General features: G+C 55.4%; 1 protein-coding gene across 5 annotated transcripts in view; it reads left to right on the top strand.

Moving 5' to 3' along the window:
* The window catches only part of WSCD1 (WSC domain containing 1), a 48,036-nt gene that overhangs the window by 18,299 nt on the left and 9,685 nt on the right, over window positions 1-20,052 (top strand). For 4 of the 5 annotated variants that reach the window (XM_070560995.1, XM_070560993.1, XM_070560996.1 and 1 more), the window contains exons 4-7: window positions 789-973; window positions 5,386-5,507; window positions 18,278-18,437; window positions 19,499-19,663. In XM_070560995.1, the coding sequence (XP_070417096.1) occupies window positions 789-973; window positions 5,386-5,507; window positions 18,278-18,437; window positions 19,499-19,663 (632 nt within the window). Of the gene's footprint in view, window positions 1-788; window positions 974-5,385; window positions 5,508-18,277; window positions 18,438-19,417; window positions 19,664-20,052 lie in introns of all 5 variants that reach the window. The other variant, XM_070560992.1, reaches the window with a different exon arrangement.

Raw genomic sequence — 20,052 nt, 5'->3', positions numbered from 1 at the left:
ACAGCTAGCAAGGGGCCGAACCAGGATTAGAGGCTTGTATTTGGGTTTTCAATCTGGGTTTTTTATGTGTAGGTCCACTCAGATGGGAGTTTGAAAACGGTCACTTCTTTCCATGATGAAAGTCCTGTGTGGTACGTTGTAGGTGCCACTGGTGACCTTTGCCAACGGTGTTAGGACTCGGTTAAAGGAGGGGAGGAACCGTCTCTGGGGAGGACAGCTTGCAGCAGGCCTGTCTGCCACGTGGGGCAGGCGCTTTGGACCAGCTGGGCGCCGGAGCAGCTCATGCTGACTCAGGAGGGCAAACGTACATTTTTAGAAATACTATATGCCCATTGCTAAACTGTTGGTAGCTTGAAGTCATCAATGATGAGAGGATTTACACCACAGAAATTGACAAATGCCACAGATTAGGGCTCCTTCCTCCCATACTGAGGACCAATTGACCCGCACACCACTGCTTTGGACCCACTGCAACCTGTTACCGTGAATGGCACCTCAGGGGCCCAAGCTCAGGGCTGACAAGAGGGACCAACGGGGCTGATTAAATGAGCTTATCATGGAGGAAAGACTGTTCCCCAAACTCAGCCAGACGACACCTACGTATAAGGCCGGCCTGTGCTGAGGGCTGTGGCCCCTCCTCCACCAGACCTGCCCGCAGCTCCAAGCCTGGCCCTTATCCTGGCCCCAGCCCCAGCTCCGTTCCTTGATCCAGACTTCTGTGCTGTCAGGACCCCAGCCCCAGCTCTGGGCCGAGGTCAGGACTCACCCCAGGCCCCCTCTCCTTGCAGCTCCTACGTCTACGCTGGCTTGGAGGCCGGAGCGGAATGCTACTGCGGGAACCGGCTCCCAGCGATGAGCGTCGGGCCGGAGGAGTGTAACCACGAGTGCAAGGGGGAGAAGGGCTCCGCTTGCGGGGGTGCTGGGCGGCTCTCTGTGTATCGCGTGGAGGAGTTGCAGCCGGCCTCCAGGAAGTGTGAGTGTCCCAGCCTCACCGGTGCTCTGTCTGTCCCCTGCTCTCTGACCGCTCATTGTCCACAGTCCCTCGTCCAAACGACGTGGGACAGAACCTGTGCCCTTCCTCCCTTATTGCCTTCCCTGGACAGGCTTGTGGCAGGGGGAGTGGTTAGTGTCTGCCAAAAATTCCTTGAGTTCATGACTGAGGCACATCTTTCCTTGTCCCCTGCAGGAGAGAGAAGCTGATCAGGAAGTGGCGCCTAGGCCTAGATATGTCTCAGACATGCTGTGTGGCCTCGGGCAGCTTGCTTTCTCTCTCTGGGTTCCAGTGTATTTTGTAAAGTAAAGAGGAAGACCTATATTTCTAGCAATAGGGCAGACCAGATAATCTGAAAGTTTCTTAGAGAGAAAACACCTAGAAAAACACCTAGATAAAATTGCATAAACATTTTTTTAAATGCATAGCTGGACGAGCGAGGAAGTGAGGAAATCCCTGGCTTCAGGAATAAAGAGGGAAGTAAGAGTCCCACTGGTGAGCTGAGAGCACGAGAAGTCACTGTGCAGCTCTGAGGCTCTGCGGGGGAGTGGCTGGTCCTGGGGGCCACACGGCTTAGGTTGCAGTGTCCGAGTGGGGCAGAAAAGGAGGCTGGGGACCTGCCAGAGAATGGAATTGGATTGAAGCCTCTGCATAAAGTAGGATTCAATTTCACTGAAGTATAAATCAATAAAATTTTAGATTTGAAAAAAAAAATACCACCTCAGTTCAGGGAGATAGAAAGAAAACATGTCCGTTTTGAACTGAGCTTTGGGTGGGAAAAAAAAAATCTTCCTAAGAATTTGTAATTGCAGGCCTGCATTTGGATGCATTTTGAAGTTCAAATTTCTGCTAGCTGCCTGGTCCAGAAAGCTCCAAGATGAAGATTGGCTCCAGGCCATCTGGAGGTGCTGGCAGAAGCAGATGTAAGATCTCTCTTGAGAGCTGTGCCACCAACCCAGGTGTAAAGAGTTCCCATGGATAAATTCTCACGGAAGACGAGCTTACAATTCAAAATTACAGAGCCCAGGAGGAAGTAATCCGCCATGAGGGAGAGGGAGCTGATGCACCTGACAGCAAGATTGAACCCCCAAGAATTTCGACTAAAAGTGCTGTCAAATAGACATAAGTGAGGGGCCCAACTAGGTGCATTTGAAACTCATCATTGCAAGATGCTGAGCCCCAGATCCACTTAATCTAATGATAAAAGGCTCCTTTCGAAAATAATATGGTTGTGCGCATTAGCACGTATCGGGGGCCATCCTTTTCATTACTGGGGGTGGGGCCGGGCTGGGAAGAAGGCAGAGCAGGAGAGACCTCCCACCACCACTGGCCATGGTGGGACAGCAGATGATGGAGGCACAGCCCAGTGTCCAGCCACCTTGCTTCAGGCACACAGTCACCTCTGGCCGTGGTCCTAATAACGGGGCTCCAGGAGAGCTGATGGGTTAGTTCAAGAACAGGGCAGAGCTCAGAGAAGGAGGTGTCAGGCCAGCAGCTGAGACTGCAGAGGGGTTTCTGCGAGAGCTCTCCTAGCAGTGAGTGAGTTTGCCGAGTGGTACGGAAGCCCAGCCATGAGAGCCGTGGGTGAGCGTAAAGCCAATCCTGGCCACTGTCTGTGGGGCCGGAGTGACAGGGAGAGCGGCTCAGTGCTCAGACCCGGCCACCTGAGGCTGCTCAGGTGTTTCTTGTCTTCAGACAGGATGTGTCTGGGAACAAGGGCCTCAGATGAGGGAACAGGCACAGGGTGGAGACCTGACGACACCCTATGAATTCGCTAATGAGACCGTTAACTGAACAGGCGCTCATTGACACCTACTCTGTGCCAGGCCCTGTCCTGGCACGAGGGTTTGCCGTGGTGTGGTGTGTGGGTGTACTGAGTCCTGCCCTGTCACCTGGGCATCCAAATGGGCTTCCTGAGGGCCACACTGCTCCAGGCTGGCTTCTTGGAGCTTTGATTTCTCTGGGTTCAAACAACATTAGCCCCCCGACTCCTCACCCCTGCTTCCCAGCAGGACCAGGTCTATCTGTGGGCTCTGGGCTGCCCTGCCTGCTCCTCCTGCTCAGCCACTGACCCTTAGAGATGATTGTGCTTTAGCTTGCCCGTTGGTTAAGGGTCAGATAGCCCAGTCGTTCAAGCCAGCGTCACACCTTGAGTCAGCTAGACCTGATGTCGTGGTTCATGTTGAAAACAGTGTGATGGCCACCCCTTCCGGCAGGCTGTGGAGCCCGTGTGATTGACCTTTGCCCACGCACTCCCTTCTCCAGGGGATGAGGCGACAGGATCTGTGTCAAGAGGTGACCAGGTAGCCATCCTCAACTTCCTCTTCTCGCTAGCGAGGAGCACCCACAAGGAGGAAGCCCCCAGAACGTGCCCCTGGGTTGGGATCAGAGGCGGGTGCTGAGCAGTTGAGCAGTGGCCTTGCCTGGAGGTCTCCTGCCCCGAGTGGCCGTTGGGCTCTCCCTGGGGAGCGAGGGAGAAGGTATGGAACAGACTGCACTGGACGGCAGCCACCTCGCCGACTGCCCCTCAGTGAGGTCCAGGGCGGCTGATGCTGCGCCTCTGGCAGCTCTCACCTCATACCGTGTTGAGTTCACACTGGTCCCTCACGTGCCCTGTCATGTTCATTCATTCATCAGCAGTTACTGGGCACCTGCTGTGTGTCGGGCTCAGGGCTGGGTGTGGGGAGCACGGGAGTGGCCCAGATGCACCTCTGTTTTGTACCTCTCTGCGGCCTAGGACCCACTGGGTCACCCCACTCTCTCTGTGCTCTACCTGTCCTGGTCACCCTCCCTTGCCACGTGCCCCAGAGCCTGTCTCCCTGGTGTCTGTCCCACCCCAGTGCATCTGGCTGAGGACCACAGCCCAGTCCATCTAGACATTTTGTTCTTTTGGGGTCAGTCACGCCACAGGACAGGAAGGAATTCAGCACAAACCACCTTCCAGGCCCTTACACCAAAAGCCAGGGCAGAGAGGGGGTCGTGGGAGACGCAGCCCCATGAGGGGCTGACACACGGGTACACGTTGCTCCTTAGAACAACTCTAGCTGCCGGCTGTTATGTAGGTGAGGAAATGGAGAGTCTCTGAGTCATGACACACGCAAATTTCAGAGCGAGTCACTGGCAGTGCCAGGACTTGACCCCAGGCCATTAGGACGTGCAGCCTGGACTGTGTTCCCAGCACCCGGCTGCTTTCCTTCTGTGCCCTAATAGGCCCGTGCCCTAACGTCCAGACCACGGGTGCTGTGGTCCATCGGATGGGCTTCCAGATCCCGGGCTTGGTCCGGCTTTGCCGTTTTGCATGCAGAGAGCCCTCCCGCCGTGGAGCCCTGATGGGGCTGCGTCTCCCACAACCCGCTCTCTGCCCTGGCTTTGGGGTAAGGGCCTGGGAGGTGGCTTGTGCTGGGCTCACGGAATTCCTTCCTGTCCTGTGGCATCATTGGCCCAAAAAGAACAAAATATCCAGATAGACTGGGCTGTGGTCCTCAGCCAGCTGTACTGGGGTGGGACAGACACCCGGGAGATAGGCTCTGGGGCACGTGGCAAGGGAGGGTGACCAGGACAGGCCAGGCACAGGGACTGTGGCTGCTGATAGGATTTCTGCTGCTGGGCAAGAGGTGTGGCAGGTGGAGACAGCTGGGCGAGATGCTGAGCCCCAGGAGATGCTGTTAAAAAGAGCATGGGATGTGAATCAGGATGCCACCTAGAGAAACTCTGATGAGTCTGGAAGAAATATGAGCAGTTGGTACTGGAACATTCCAGAAGGTTGGTTCACCACCCAGGAAGCCAACTAGGGAGCTGGACTTCTCCACTAGGGGTCTGGAGAACAGCTTGGCACGAGGCTTCCTTTGTAATACCGGCTTGAGGAGTATTCCTAGAATTTGGGTAGGAGTTTAAGACCAGAGAGAAAGCAAAGCAGTGGTGTGACTCGAAGGCACCGTGAGAGGGAACGTGGCAGGATTTCAGATTCCCCAGCCTACTTTTCTTCTCATGCGTGTGTGGGGAGGACATAGAATTTTCTAGAACATCAGCCTCTCAGGTCACCTAGTGCAGAATCTGGCACATAATAGATGCATAATCCCAATTTATTGAAGGAAGGAAGGATGGATAGGTGAATGAACACTGCCCCTTGAGAGCTGGTGGGAGAAGAGAGATCTGAGCTGAACAGTTTCAGCCACGTGGCCCCTGGGTGACCGCAGTTCTGGGGCCTGGTATCTCCAGGGAGCTTGGCTTAACCACACCCCATCCAGGGCAGTTTGCACTCTCTAATTTGAAATCTACCCCTCCTGAGTATATTTACAGCTGTTTTGGTATTTGAAGCTGCTGTTTTCCCTTGGGACGGACACCAACAACTGTGGGCACCACTTCTCACCAGAAACCCATTTCCCTCCCCACAGGGAGGACCGTCACGTACCGAGGGTGCTTCAAGCTGCCAGAGAACGTCACGCACGCCTTCCCCGACTCGCTGACACAGGCCAACGTGACCGTGGAGACGTGCTCGGGATTTTGTTCCCAGAAAGTAAGACCAGTTATAATTTCACAATGCTGTCCTTGAACCATCCAGCATGTGCTGTGGTCTCAGCGAGGGGACAAGTGCCTGTGCTGGGCTGCAGACGTCCCCTCTCAGAGCCTGGGTGGGAGCCGGGGAGAGAGGTGTGACACCGCCCACCGTGCCGGCGGGGAGCCTGGCACTAACGCTGGCGGTCCGAGGCCAGGTGGGGAATTGTCGGCGGAGGTTGTAAAGCTGAAAGGATCGTGTCTTTCCCGCCGTGAGCTCTTGGCACAAGTGTCAGATGTTAAATTGACTTGGTTTGGAGGCAGGAAGATGCTGGCTCGGGACTTGGGGAGAGCTGATGGATTTTCTGTTATTTGTGCTGTCAGTGTCAGGCGGTGAATCGGACTTCAGAGGCCGGAGTCACATGTGCACCTCCGCTGCAGCCTGCGCTGAGGAGTGGAGCGTGACTGTGCAAGGGCTGGGCTGGGCACCAAAGGCCACTGTCCCTACATGTTCATGGGAAAAGTTGGGGTCGAGGCCAGGTGGGGCTTGCAAAAGGCAGGAGCAGGGGAGTGTGAAGTGAAGCTGCTGAGACCCATCCGGCCGGCCAAAGAACACTGAGAGCTGAGGCTGGCGTCCAGCGGTCTGCAAGTTGGGCTGGCTGCTGTGGCCCTAGAGATGGCCCGAGGTGCCAGGAGGCTAGGGTTTGGGGCTGCTCCTCTGTGCTGGGGTTCAGTAGTCTTGTGGGACTGTGACACCGGCAGTGTGGCAGAATGGGGCTAGGAGAGAGGAGCGCCTTGGCGATGATGAGGATGACGATGAGACGATGGGTGTCAACGTTAGCTAACGTGTATTGACCATTTATTCTGTGCCAGGGACCGTGCCGAGCGCTTGACACACATTAGCCCGTTTGATCCTCGTAACAATCCTTCAGGATAGGTGATGTGATTGTCTGCAGTTTGCAGGTGAGGAAACTGAGGCAGAGAGAGCTTGAGCATTCTGCCTGAGGTCACACAGCTAGTGGGTGGTGGAGCCAGGATTTGAGCTCAGTCTTGCTCCCGTCGGCTGGCAGTGTGAAGAGGGGTAGGATGTGGGCTCAAGGAAAGCAGATGTGCTCGGACATCAAGGAGCACACCCTCCCCTGTCCCCCACCCACCCGGGGAGCTGCTGCCCTCTGCATCCGTGTTCGCAGCCCTCTTGGGATGCTTCCCTGCGAGGTGAGGGGAGATGAGGCCGTTCACATGCTCTTTTGTCTTGCACAAGTGCAGCCTTTGAACTGGCTCCCTTGCATCTCCAGCTTTTCCGAAGCCACTGCCAAGGATGTCTTGGATGTCAGGCCTCACGAGACACAATGCAGTGAGCCGAGAAGACAGTCTGTTGATTCGCAGACATCTGGCCTGGGGCCCCCTTCTCCCCCCTCCCCCCGTGGGAGCAGAGCCGTGGGTAGAGACAGCAGGGACACCTGCTCACGCACGCACGCAAGGCAGGGAGCCGCTCTCTTGGGGCTTCCTTCCCACCCGCGGTCAGAGCCGCTCCCTGGAGAGCCCCCCACTGGAATCAGAGGACAGGCTGACGGCAGGCCTCCCCGGCCAGCAAACTTGGGGATGTTGTCCTGTGTGCTGGGTGCTGTGCTGGGGACCTTCCCGCTGGGCATCTGCTTTAATCCTCCCAGTGCTCAGTGAGGGGGGATCTCTGATCTGTGCTCGCTGCAGAAGCAGGTGCCGGTCTGCAGAAGTGAGAGCATTCGCACCCAGGCACGGAGGGGGCGGCCGGCTTGACAGCCCGCTCCTGACACCACGTCCGGGGGCTTTTTATGTTGCTGCCTCTCCATGTGACATCCGGGGGGCGGGGAAGGGGACCGGCGGGTGAGTGTGTGAGGAGGAGACAGGAGAGATGAGAAGAAATTAGAGTAATGGAGTGGGACAGGCAGTGCATCATGGCTGTGTGGGCTTCTAAATTATTTTTTAGTAGATGATATGCTCACATGGAACACAATAAAAAGACCCCAGAGGTGGAGAGGGCAGAGGCTTCCTCTGGTCCCTGGGCCTCACCCTCAGTGTCCTTCCTTGGAGGCAGCTGATGGTCCTGACTTCCTGCATCCACTTTCAGATTCCATAAATATTCCAGCCATTGTTTTTTTACAAAGTCATGATTCCCTTACAAACCCCACAGATGGTAGCGAGCTACGCATACCACCCTGCCCTGGACTCTTTACCCTTAGCAGTCTGTCTTAGAGATCGCTGCCTATCGGCACAGAGCACCTTCCGTTCTTTTATTCCATTACATGGATGTGCTATGATTTATGTAACCAGTCCCCTGCTGGTAAGCATTTAGGTTGTTTCCAGTCTTTTGCTTTTACAAACAAGGCTGTGATGGCTATCCTTGTAGGGAGGTCACTTGGCATCCGTGGATCTGTAAGATAAGATTCCTAGGACATCCTGGGTCTAAGGCTGTGTCGTCATCGTCATGTTGGCATACTTTGCCGTATTGCCCTTAGCAAAGGTTATAGAATTTTACACCCCACCACTGATGCCAGAAAGGGAACAGGGCTCCCTTGTGACTCTTGTTTTGGGGAGGGTGGCTTCAAAGCAGCATCCTAGATAGATGTCCCAGTGTTCTGGGGGCGCCTCCTCTTGGGCAGCCCACGAGGGCTCAGAGAATTCTGCCTTGTGGTTTCAGACATCGATTTTAAAGACATAAAACTCTTCAACATCTGTTTTCAGCCTTTCTTCCTGTTTACTGGCACAAATCCAGGTCGCTGCAGTTTGCACTGGAGCATGTGCCAAAAGGCAGTGCGGGCTCTCGGCATCCTGCGCCATCTTGCCCCTTAGCACCTTCCATGCTTCCTTTCGTGACCTGTTTCAAGGACAAGTTACCCGCCCGCCTCTGGCCAGTGCTGCCATGAATTGTCTGGGTCAGAAGGAGGATGAAAGGGCATCCAGGTGCTCAGAAATGACATTTGCTCTCAGGGTGCCTGGGCGCTGGCATCTGTGTTGAGGCTGTTTGTGATCCAGCCTCCCCTGTATTGTCGGATGGGGCTGGGAGGATGGGCATTTCCTCAGGTCCCATTGTTCAGAGGCACAGAATTTTGCAGCTGTGAGGAGCAGAGTCATCATTTCCAGCTTTAAAGTTGAAAGCGGGTCTTAGCAGGACACACTGAGTGGGGTGTGGCCAGATACATGTGCTAACCCTTCTGGGGGTGCCCGCAGAGCACAGCTATGGGGGAGACGCGGCCCCACTCAGGAGGCAGAGCTCACAGCTGGGGAGGGGCTGCGACAGGAGCTGGGCGCCTCTGACCCTCGGTGGAGTAGGGTCAGCATCTGGTGGGGATGAAAGAGGCTCGGAGGGATGCTGAGGGAGGAGGACTGCCATTTTTTGGAAAGGTTGGAGCTGGAGGACGCGGGGCAGAATCAACAGACAGATGAGGGGCATGAGGTGGGCATCGTGAGACTAGGCAGCTGCTGAGCAGGAGCAAGGTGGCAGGAGAGCAGCCTGGCTTGCCCCGCGTGGAGGCCACATGGCGTGGTATGGAAGTAGGTGGGGCAAGTGGCAATGGGCCTTGGATGCTTGCCTCAAAGTCCAGGCATTTTTCGGTAGGTGAGAGGGAGCTGCTGACGGCGTGGCAGGCAGGGGTGGGATGCCTCGTAGCTGGAGGAAGGATGCTCTGGAGTGAGGTGTCCTCTGTGGATCCCTTTGGGAGACAGCAGGCCTCAGGGCCACCTTCAGAGATGCTTTGGCAAAGCTGCACAGAAGGTGACCTGTGACCTGGCTCTGGAGTGAGAGATTCCGGGTCAGGCAACGACGATGCCCCAGACGTCGCGCATCCAGGGAAAACCACCATTCCAGCCGACAGAGTGAGCCTTTGGCTCCCAAGCTGTCGGTACGTTCTCCCTCACCTCCCGCTGTGGATGTCGGGGTGACTTGGACTCCCCCCTCTGCGCGGCCCCCGTCAGCTCTCGGCTCTTCAGTTTCCTGGTGTGGGCTCTGCCGGGGCTCTGACTTCGCTCTGAAGCAGGGTCTGCCAACCTTGCAACTCCTGCCATTTTGGGTCAGAGAAGTGTTTTAAGATCTGTGTGTGCATTCTAGCATATTTAGCAGCATCCCTGGCCCCCACCCACTACATACCGATAGCACCTCCTCCCTCAGTTGTGACAACCCAGACTGTCTCCAAACATGGCCACATGTCCACATGTCCCCTCCAGGACAGTATCGCCCCCCCCCCCCAACCCCGCCCAGTGGAGAACCACTGCCCTAGGGGGCCTGCTTGAAGGTGTCAGCTCAGCAAGGCCCAAGCATGGCCCACCTTCCCCAGGGGTCTGAATCCTGGTGAACGATTGTCTTTTCCAACTCTTTGGTGAGGATGAGGAAGCAAATTTTGCCTCTGGCGTGGAGGTCTGGTGGATGCAGGATCGGTTGGAAGTTCAGCCGAGCCAGGCCTCCCCTGCAGGGGGCCTCTTTGCAGGCATGATTTTTCTTTCTCCTCTCTTGGATGTTGGGGGTTGGTGAAAGAGATGAATTCGGGTGTCTGGCTGTACTTTCCTGTCTGAAGTGCCGAGCGCTTTCTCTCCAGAAGGGCCTGGGGCACCGAGGCTGCAGGGCTGTCCCAGGGGCAGCTTCGTCTCATCCTAATTTGGCAGAAAGATAAGCTCAAATGTCCTGTGATGTGGTTACATTATGCCACAGCCATCCAGTGGACTGTAATACAGCCGCTGAAAATGTTTTCAAAGACTTTTATGATGGAAAATGCTCAGAGCAAAATGTTAAATGGGGCAGAACAAAATCCGTGGGTGGGGCTGGGGGCTTAATTTGGGCCGCCTGGGCAGTGGGGCTGGGAGCAGCAGATGCAAGAGGTGGGGCTTGAAAGCAGGAAAAGAGGGGGAGCCCTCTCTGCCGTGCACCCATTTTGAGCACCATCTGAGGTTCATTTGTGGCCCCAGATAAAAATCTCTACCGTTTTTCGCCAGCTAGTTAAAATGGATTTAGGGAGCTCCAAGAGTGCAGTTTGACAGAAAAAGAACATTTGAGGCAATATCAGCATCTTAACGATCTGACCCTCTGCCAGCAAGAGGGACTTGACCAATGTAATCTGTTTTTAAACACTGTAAAATGATCTCGTCTAATTTTCTGTGATCGTACTGGAGATGGAAGGAACCCTGCTGGTTCTCGGTGCTCCAGATCCCGTCACCTCCCGCATTTGGGCTAAAGGAGAGAATGAGAGGGAGGGGAGCTTAGCTATTGGCATTGCTACCAATTTGGATCTGGGGTAGTTAATTTTGAGGCCTGATATTGTGAGCAAGCGGATAGATGGTTTGTGGGAGCGTGCGTTCCTGCCACGGGGCTGATGAGTGAAACCCAACACCGTCTGCCAACAGGTTACAAACCTGTGAAGCTTCAGCAGCTATTACGCCTTGTGAGCCGCCTTGTGAGCCGAGGTCTGTTCTCCCAGCAGCTGCTGATGGTCCTCAGAGGGAGAGGACGAAGGAGGAAAAGAGGAGTCACCCTTTCTGCCTGCCCTCTGTTAGCCTCTTCTGGGTGTATCAGTTCTTCAGCCAGAATGGCAATCACATGGCTGTTTTCCCACAGATATTTCTTCTGAGGGTTTGTCTTGGGCCATTTGAAGGTGGCGCTGACCCAGCCGCTCGGGCGATGGGAAGGCGGGCATGTTGGTGTAGAGCCTACCTGTTCTCTGCTGGGGGCTGCTCTGGCTAAGCCACCGGGATCCCCATCCATGCGCCGGATGCCAGGTGGACTCGTCGCCTCCATGGGGCACACAGTCTCACATCTTCTCCAAGGGCTGGGTCTGTAAGAGTCTGGGTTTGGTGAGCTACTGTCTTGATCTTAAGAATTTTTCCCTTTGCCAAAACGCTGTCCAGTCACATCGTGACTGACAGGCTTCAGTTTTGGATTTCTTAGAAAAATTCCGTGGTAAACCTGTCGATGTTATACTGTGCATGTGTCTTTAAAGATCATTGATTGTTTTGGGGTTTGGGGTGGTTACAAAGGTCTTACATAGCTATTTTAGGAAACTTTGAAAATTTGGAGATGAGAAAATAAAATCAGAACTCACTTACAGCTTTACCAGAGAAAGTCAGAGAAGACAACTAGTAACATTTTACACCCTTTTGGTCTTTTATTGTAGGTGTGTGTATATGGAGTTTGTGTTTTAAAAATTGAATCTTTCCTTCCGTTTGTTCCCATTTCTCATCTAATGTGTCGTGAACTTTCCCTTGGCCGTGCTGTGCCCTTCATGGCTACAAGGCATTCCATCCTCTCCTGGCAGACGTTTAGGCAGTTTCTGTTTTTTTCTTTGCTTTTGTAAACAATGCTGCCATGAAGATCCTTGAAGGTAAACGTTTGAGCATGTTCATGATTATTTCCTTGGGCTATACGGTCAGATGTGGAATTGCTGGGGCCGAGGATACGTGCATTTCATATGTGCTCTTTTGAGACTTTTGGCCCATTTTGAGCAGTGAGTCACTACCCTTATCATCCTGAGGCTGGTAGACAGGTGCCTTTGAGTCATAGTGATCTGGGTACGTACCTGGCTCTGCCACTTTCTTGTTTCGTGAATCTGGCCAAATCACACAGCCGGAGCCTCGGGGTCCTCGTCTGCTGGATGGGATCGGCGGAGGGGGAAACGCCTCACCAGACGGTGCGGAGGACTCGGTGACTTTGGGGACGTGGAAGACTTTTGTGATGTGGGTGTCTCTTGAGTACCGAATATTCCAGATGCTGCTTATGATGATCATTATTATTCAGCTTCCCTTTGCTGCGTGTGGGATGTTTGAGAAACTGCCTAAGATGAGGCGTTGGTCCTCTCCCAGGTTAGCAGGAATCTAGGCACCTGGGACCCCGAGGGTTTAGTGGCTCCTAGCCACGTGGTGTGTCGTGGACTCTTCTCTTCAATGCATGTTGGGCTTTGATGGAGCGGGTGCTGCGTGGGGCTGGGTGAGTAGGTCTGCTGTCTGGGGACTCGGGTCTGCGAGAGCCATCACCCACAGGGATATCCTGTAGGGCCTCCTGGGCACATTCTGACACTTGCCCCAAACAATCTTGAGGCAGCACCTTTGAGTCTGGACACATGGAAGGAGGCTGGTGAGTCAGCTCTTCACATGGAGAAGAGTAGAGATAGAAGGACGGCCCAAAGCCCCCACCTGACCCCATGCCCTGAGCCTCCCCCAGACTCGGACCAGCCAAGTTGCTGAGTGTCTGCTGTCAACAGGCACCCCACAGGTATTTCATTCCATCCACAAATCCCCCTTTCAGATGGAGACATCAAGACTCAGTCCATCTAAGTTTAGACTCACACCGGCTCACTCCAGCCCTTAACCATTAAGCTGTGCCCCTTTTACCGATGATAAAACCAAAGCTCAGAGATGCTCAAGAGCTCGTCAACAGCTGTAGCCTGATGACGAGCCTTGCGCTGGTTCCACTTGCCCGTAGCTGCCTCTCCCAATCTCACAGCCCCCCACTCTGCAGTCAGACTCCAGGGCCATCAGCTCAGAGGGAAACACGCTCTCAGTTACAGGATTCGTGGATGGGTTTGCCCTCAGCCTGACACTTGCCCCAAAGCAAAAGGCAACCCCTTTATCCCTCATCCCTGCAGCCACCTATATGGGCATCTTTCCTTTCTGTGTCTTGAATGTCCAGGTCCGCCTCTGGAGTAAAGAGAACTGCCCTGGAGGCAAGAGGCTGGTCGGAGCTAGCCTCCGTGCTGGTTCGCAGATTTCCTCAAAAATCCACCCCATTCGTCTGTTTGCCTCCAGGGACGTGAGTGTGGTGTCTGCCAAAGCTCTGGACTGTGAGTCCAGGAGGCTGGCTTCTGTTCCCACTCACCCTGATGGCCTGAGGTCTTGGGTTGCTTGCCACCTGCCTTTGAGACTCAGTTTCCCCTTCTGAAACCTGAAGTTCTCATCTCTGAAATTCCTGTAATTCAGTGTAATCCTGGAGACCCTGAGAAAGGTGCTCAAGGAGGAACGAAGATGGAGGGAGATGAGGCCCAGATGGGCTGGTTTGCTAAAGGCCTTGCTCCTCGCCTGTGCGAACATCCGTTTCTTGACCCCTTGGCCACAACCAAGCCTTTGCTTGTGGATCCCCGCCTCCTGGGGTGCCCGGCCCTTGCTGTGTCATGGCTCCAGGCTGGATGCCTGCTACACTGCGGGCCAGCTCCTGGACACCCAGGCTCAGCTGTAGATGAAGGATCCGGACCAGGATGTGTACCCACCTGCCCTTGGACACAGGCTGAGCTGGCTCCCCTCATTAACCCCTCATCTGTTTCATGGAAACAGTCCCACACCTGTGTTCTCGCTGTCTCTCTCTGCCTTGCTTTCTCTGATCATTTTCTCCTTTCTCTCTCTCTCTCTCAAGCTTGGGGTGGGGGTAGGGGGAGCAAGGAAGTTGGCAGAGAGATAAGATTCATCAATATTTAATTTTTATGGAAATCATGTCCTAGAAATCCCCAAGGGTCTGAAAATTGTTCTGTTTTCAGAATCCAGTGATGTCGCCAAGGCGCTTATGTTGTAAATAAAACCACATTACTGTCTACAGCTCTCCCTTCGCTCTGCAAACACCCAGCAACTTGACAGTTTAATCCAGTCAAGGAAGCAAAAAGGTTCAGGTCACTGGTGGGGGCAGCCCATCCCCAGCCCTGGGATAGAGGACGGTGTGGCGGCAGCAGCAGCCACGCTGGTACAGCCGGCAAGGGAGAAGGCCAGCCTGCCCCGAGTAGAGGCGCTGTGCAGGTGGAATTTCCATCTCTGAACAGGAACCCCAGGACAGCAGAGCCCCTGGGGGTCCTGAGGTTGGGGAGGGACTGCTTCAATGTGGAGGGCTTTCTCCTCCCTCGTGGCTAGGGTGCACACGACCAACAGAAGGCTCGTGCCCAAGTCTGTTGCCAACAACTTTGTGGGGGGTTGGGATCTGGAAAGGACATTCATTCATTCATTCGTTCATTTATTCATCCATCAAACATTCATTAAGCATCCGTCATGTTCTAGACAATAAACCAGGTAAATAAGTCAAATAGACAGTACGTTGATGAGTGGCAAGTGCTGTGGAGAAAAATGAAACAGAAACCTTAGGTATTTACCCATGAGGAGTGAAGATATGTATCCACTGAAAGTCTTGTGCAAGAATGTTTGTAGTGGCTTCGTTCACTTTGTTCATAACAGAGAAAAACCGGAAACAGCCTAGGTGTCCATCGAGTGAATGCATCCACGAATTGGTACATCCACTCGTGGAATACTACTCAGCAATAAAAAAGAACCATCAACTGACACATAAAATGACATGGGTGGATTTAGCAATAATTTTCCTGAATGAAAGGAACCAGACACACAAAAATGTGCACAGGGTGATTCTATTTATAGGACATTCTAGAACAGACCAAACCAATCTGTGGTGATAGAAATCAGAGCAGCAGTGCTTGGGGGAGGGGTGGCTGAGGGGGCCAAGGAATCTCTGGAGTGGGGGGGATTGCCCTGTGCCTTGATGTGCGGTCACCAGAGCGACTGAGGGTCAGCCTTCCATGGCAGCAATGACTCCTCAGTGAAACAAAGTCAAGAAGCCCAGCAAGGGAATAGGGTGTACCCATGAAGGTGGGAGGGGTGTTGCAGCTTCACATGGGGTAGCCAGAGAAGGCCTCACGGAGGAGGTGACTTGAAGAACGTGAGAGAGAAAGCCAGGAGGGTATCTGGGGGAAGAACATTCCAGACAGAGGGCACAGCAAGTGCAAAGGCCCTGAGGTGGGGGTGCGGCCATCACAGCATACCCCAGACTGCTGGGGGGCTTAAACAACGGAAGTTTATTTTCTTGCCATTCTGGAGGCCACAAGGCCGAAATCAAGGTGTCGGCAGTGTTGGTTTCTTTGAGGCCTGTCTCTTTGGCTGGCACGTGGTCGTCCTTTCCCGGTGTCTTCACACAGTCACCCTCAGTCCCTGTGTGTCTGTGTCCTCATCTCTTCATATGACAACACTAGTCACTTCGACTTGGGGCTGACCCTGATGGCCCCATTCTAACTTCACTGCCTCTTTGAAGCGCCGTCTCCAAATACTGTCACCTTCTGAGGTCTGGGGGTTAGGACTTCAGCATAGGAATTGCAGGGGTCACCGTGCAGCCCCGTCAGCCAGTGGGGACAGAAGCATGGGGACACAGACGGGCGCTGTTCCGACTGAGGGTCAGGACACAGATTCTGCTTTCTGCTGCCGAATGGCGGGGGCACAGGCGGGGGACATCTAGCCGGAGACACTGATGGCACGTGCCAGCCTTTTGTCCACCCCCTTCCAAGTCCGGTTGCCTCGGCTCTGCGCTGTGACAGTGGCCCGGGCCAGGGCTGGATCCTCCCTATGGCCCTGACTGGGCCGGTAGCTGTGGAGGAAGATGTGGCTGGTGCCAGGGTTGGGGCCCACAGTGGCCACAGAGTCCTCAGAGTCATTCTGTCCTTTATGCGTGTGATCAGAGCAAAGGGCTGCAGTGCTGACTGGGGGGGCTTCAGACCTCGGCTGCACCCTGAGCTTTGGGGCCTGTGACGGGGAGCCTCAGGGAGGAATTTTAGGAGTCGAACTCTCAGGTCCTCTGCGTGTCAGCCATGTGCTCTGGGGCCAGCCTCTAGTACAGTTAAAGGTCTTAAGAGGTAGGAATAGGGGCCACCTACTATGTGCTGGGCACTGGCCTGGGCCCTTGCCATGCATTTCCTCCCAGCACTCTGTGGGGTGGACATTATTGCCCCCATGGTGCAGATGAGAAAATCAAGGCTCAGAGAGGGCAGTGGCTTGCCCACGGTCACACAGGTATTGAACCATGGCACTGGGATTTGAGTTCAGATCTGTTGGATTATAAACCTGGTGCTTCTTCTCCCTCACAGTGCTTCCTCCCTGGTCTCTCCATGGACCCCCAGAGCAGCTGCTTACCCCCATCCTCCATCCCTGGAGAAATCCGAGTCTCAGACCTCCTCCAGGACAGGTGTGGGGAGAGAGGTCCTGGTCTCACATGAGGAAGCTAGTGAGAGGGCTCCGCCTCCTCCAGGCAGACCGCCTGGTGGAACATGTCCATTTTACAGATGGAGGCACCAAGGTTCCAAAAGGGGAGTGGCTTGCTTGCAGTCCCATGAGTTGTTTAAGAATTTTTCCAGTGCAAAAGGGAACTCTGAGCACTAGAAGCAGATAGCGTGTGTGTGTGTGTGTGTGTGTGTGTGTGTGTGTGTGTAACATGTGTGGTGTGAGAGGGGCGTGGGCCTGGTCCCCGGCGACATTCCTAGCAGAGGCGAAGCTGCCCCGAAGCCTTGAAGAAGGACGAGGAGGCGGGAGAGGTTTCCTGGGGGCTGTGAGGCATCTGGGAGAGAAGCTGGCCATGCTTAAGTAGGGGGGCAGCATCTCCTCCCACTCCCTCCTACGGCCCCTCCCGCCCCCAGGCTCTGCCTCGCCCTCCCTCGACTGGGACGCCATCTATTGACTTTTCTGAGAGCTGAGATCCCTGGCTGTGCCAAGCCCGACTCGGGAAGCCCTATTGATTTTCTCTTATTTATTTATTTATTTATGAGATTTTGCTGTGGGCAAAAAATAAAAGGTCTGAGCAGCGTTCCCCTTAGCAGCGAGAAGTTTTCTCCACCCACGGGCTCACTCCCGCGCACAGGCTCGTAGACTCCGCTCCCATCTCTCCACGCTCCCGGGGGGGCTCACATCTCCTGTCAGCAAGATGCAGGGACAGGCAGAGATGAAATGGGGTTAAGTGTTCGCCCTAGTTCCTGGTATATAGTAGATGCTCGAAAGATAGGTGTGGGGGAGGGGCGGGGGAGGTTTTGAGCAGCCGTGGCTGACGCCCATGGGCGTAAGGGGCTGAGGGTGTTCCGTTCTCCGTGAGAGCACCTGCCGCGTGCCAGGCCCAGCCCTGGGCTGTCTGGACCCTTCTCATCTGGTCTCATAACAAACGTGCAAGGTGGATTTTGTTACCTTTGTTCAATGGTGAAATTCAGCGACGTTCAGCACCTTGCCCAAAGTTACCCAGCCTGTGACCCCGAATTCATATCCAGGCCTTCCGGACTTCAGCGCCCCAGTCTCTCCACTGTGCGGTGCAGCCTCCCCAGAGGGGAACAGGAGACTGCCAGGGGCGGGCTTGGTCCCCGGAGCATGGCGCCTGCCCTCCCCTCAACCTGGCAGGGCCCCTGTTCTCAGGAGGCCCCCATCGGGCTGAGCGCCTTGGAGGGATTAAGAGCTGCTCCTGCCCACCCCTCCCGTCTTGGAAAGATGGCTGTGTGGGATCTGTCACGGGCCCTGTGGCCTGCCCTGCGGGAGGACTTCAGGCACAAGAATCGGGTTGGGTCCCTTTCCCGGGAGGGCCAGAGAGAATTCCAGACCCGAGGAGGGGCTCGCAGTCTGTGGTTAAAGATGTGACCCGTTGAGTCCGAGCTGCCCTGTGTGGGCTCCTTCTGACCCACGCACACGTTCACTCTCGCGGGTGCCGATTCCCTCCCCGGCACTGCTGACGACCTCCTAGACGTCTGGAAGTCCAGTTCCAGCCCCTGCTCCTTGCCCTCTGCACCTGGCTCACCCCTCTGCCACGGCTCCGCTCATGCTGGGCTGGCTGTTGACTTGTCACCAGCCAGCTGTGAGCTGCTGGAGGGCAGAAGTCACGTCTCCTTGAGCTTTGTCTCCCCTGGGTTTGGGCACAGAGCCCGGCGCTGGAAGGATGGGCAGACATCCCTGTTGATCCCATGCAGCCGGCAGTCCATGCCACATGTCCGTCCCGGCACCTGAGCTGCGTTCACCCGAGATGCTTCTGTGTCTCTCCTTCCCCGGCAGGAGTTCCCCTTGGCCGTCCTCAGGGGCTGGCAGTGCTACTGTGCTTACCCCACGCCCCAGTTCAGCCTGCGGGATGCCGTGGACGGCTCGCTGTGTGGCCAGGAGCCCGAGGCACAGAGTCTGGCAGAGTACTGTGAGGTCTACCAGACACCTGTGCAAGGTGAGTTCTGGCCCCGAGGTGGGCAAGGCATGCAGGGCCCTCCTCCCTGTGTCCGCCACTGGTTCTGGCATTTGGTCTGGGGGTTTGGAGATACCAGCCATGGCTGGGTGTGCAGCCCTGGGGCGGGGAGGGCCTCTGTGTGAAAACCCTGGCATCTTGGTGGCTGGCCCCATCTTGGGATAATGGGAAGGAAGAGGCCTCCACCATCCCTGGGGGCTGGACACAGGATGCAGGACTAAGCGTGAAGAGCACCTGACCTTTATCTGAGTCTCTCTGGGGATGAAGGTGGTTTCAGAAAGAGACGAAGAGCAAAGAGGCAGAGACCAGAGGGATAGCCATGGCCAGGTTGTGGGTCAAGTGGCACAGGAGCCCAGTGACCACAGGGGCCTCCCCAAGCTGGCCCAGGACATGGGGACTAGTACGGCTCCTGGGCTGTGCCCAGGCCCCAGCATCTCCCTTGTCTGTGTCAAATCTACCCGAGTTGACCTTAGTTGCTGATGAGAGGAAGAGCACGTGGGGAGGGATGTTGGCACCTTTATCAAGGCCCTCCTGTGACCCAGCACGGCCCTGGGGGCTTTGGGGCTTTCACGAGATGATTTCATGTACTCCTTGCAGCAGCCCTGGGGGGAGGGAAGATGAGGCCCAGAGAGGTTACTGGCCAGGAATTAGCCCGGCCCTGGTTCGTTGTTGGCTGTACCTGGTATGTGGCATTGGTCAGCGCAGCCCCGCCCCATCCCTCCTTCCTGCAGAGACTGGAGTTATCCATACCATGCTGGGAGCCCGGGTTCAGCTGTGGCCGTGGAGACAAAGGGGTGCTGATTGGCACCCCTCCCTCGCAGTGGGAGATGGGAGGCCTCGTGGTCACTGGGGCTTTCTCTGGCCAGCCACACACCTGTACAGCGAAGGTCCAGGTGGCAAATCCCCTCCCCTCGTTGGGCCTCAGTGTGCCCATCTATTAAGTGGGAGTCTTGGACCCGCAGTTCTTGTGGAGGGGAGTCTGGCGGTGCGTCTGGGAGTCACAGTGGGGCTGAGTGACCCTGAGGCGACTTCTGGACTTTCAGACACCCGGTGCACAGACAGAAGGTTCCTGCCCACCAAGTCCAAAGTGTTCGTGGCTCTGTCGAGCTTCCCGGGAGCCGGGAACACGTGGGCGCGGCACCTCATCGAGCACGCCACCGGCTTCTACACAGGCAGCTACTACTTTGACGGGACTCTCTACAACAAAGGTGAGTGAGGGCCGCGGGGAGGAAGGCGGCTCCCGGAGGCCGGACTGTCGCCAGGCTCCCTGGAGCACCGGAGTGCTGCTTCTCAGACTTGAGTGTGCATAAGAACCTCCCAGGGGGCTTGTTAAATTCAGCACGGATTCCTGGGCCCCTCCAAGTATCCAATTCAGTTGATCTAAGATGGGGCCTGGGAATTAGCATCTCTAACAAGCTCCCAGCTGATGCTGAGGCAGCCAGCCCCGGGGCTCCACTTTGGGCGATAAGTCACAAAGGAGTGCCTGTTCCAGATTCAAAGGGAGAGCCTGCTAGCTGGAATTCCCTCCCTATAAACATCCCTTGAATTTTCCTTCATTTCCCAAACCCTTACTGATTAGATGAGACCAACTTCATCT

The sequence above is a fragment of the Equus przewalskii genome, chromosome 10 (genome assembly GCF_037783145.1).
Source record: "Equus przewalskii isolate Varuska chromosome 10, EquPr2, whole genome shotgun sequence".
NCBI classification, from domain to species: domain Eukaryota; kingdom Metazoa; phylum Chordata; class Mammalia; order Perissodactyla; family Equidae; genus Equus; species Equus przewalskii.
Note: the sequence above shows the minus strand (reverse complement) of the source record. Positions and strands in the feature narration are given on the sequence as shown.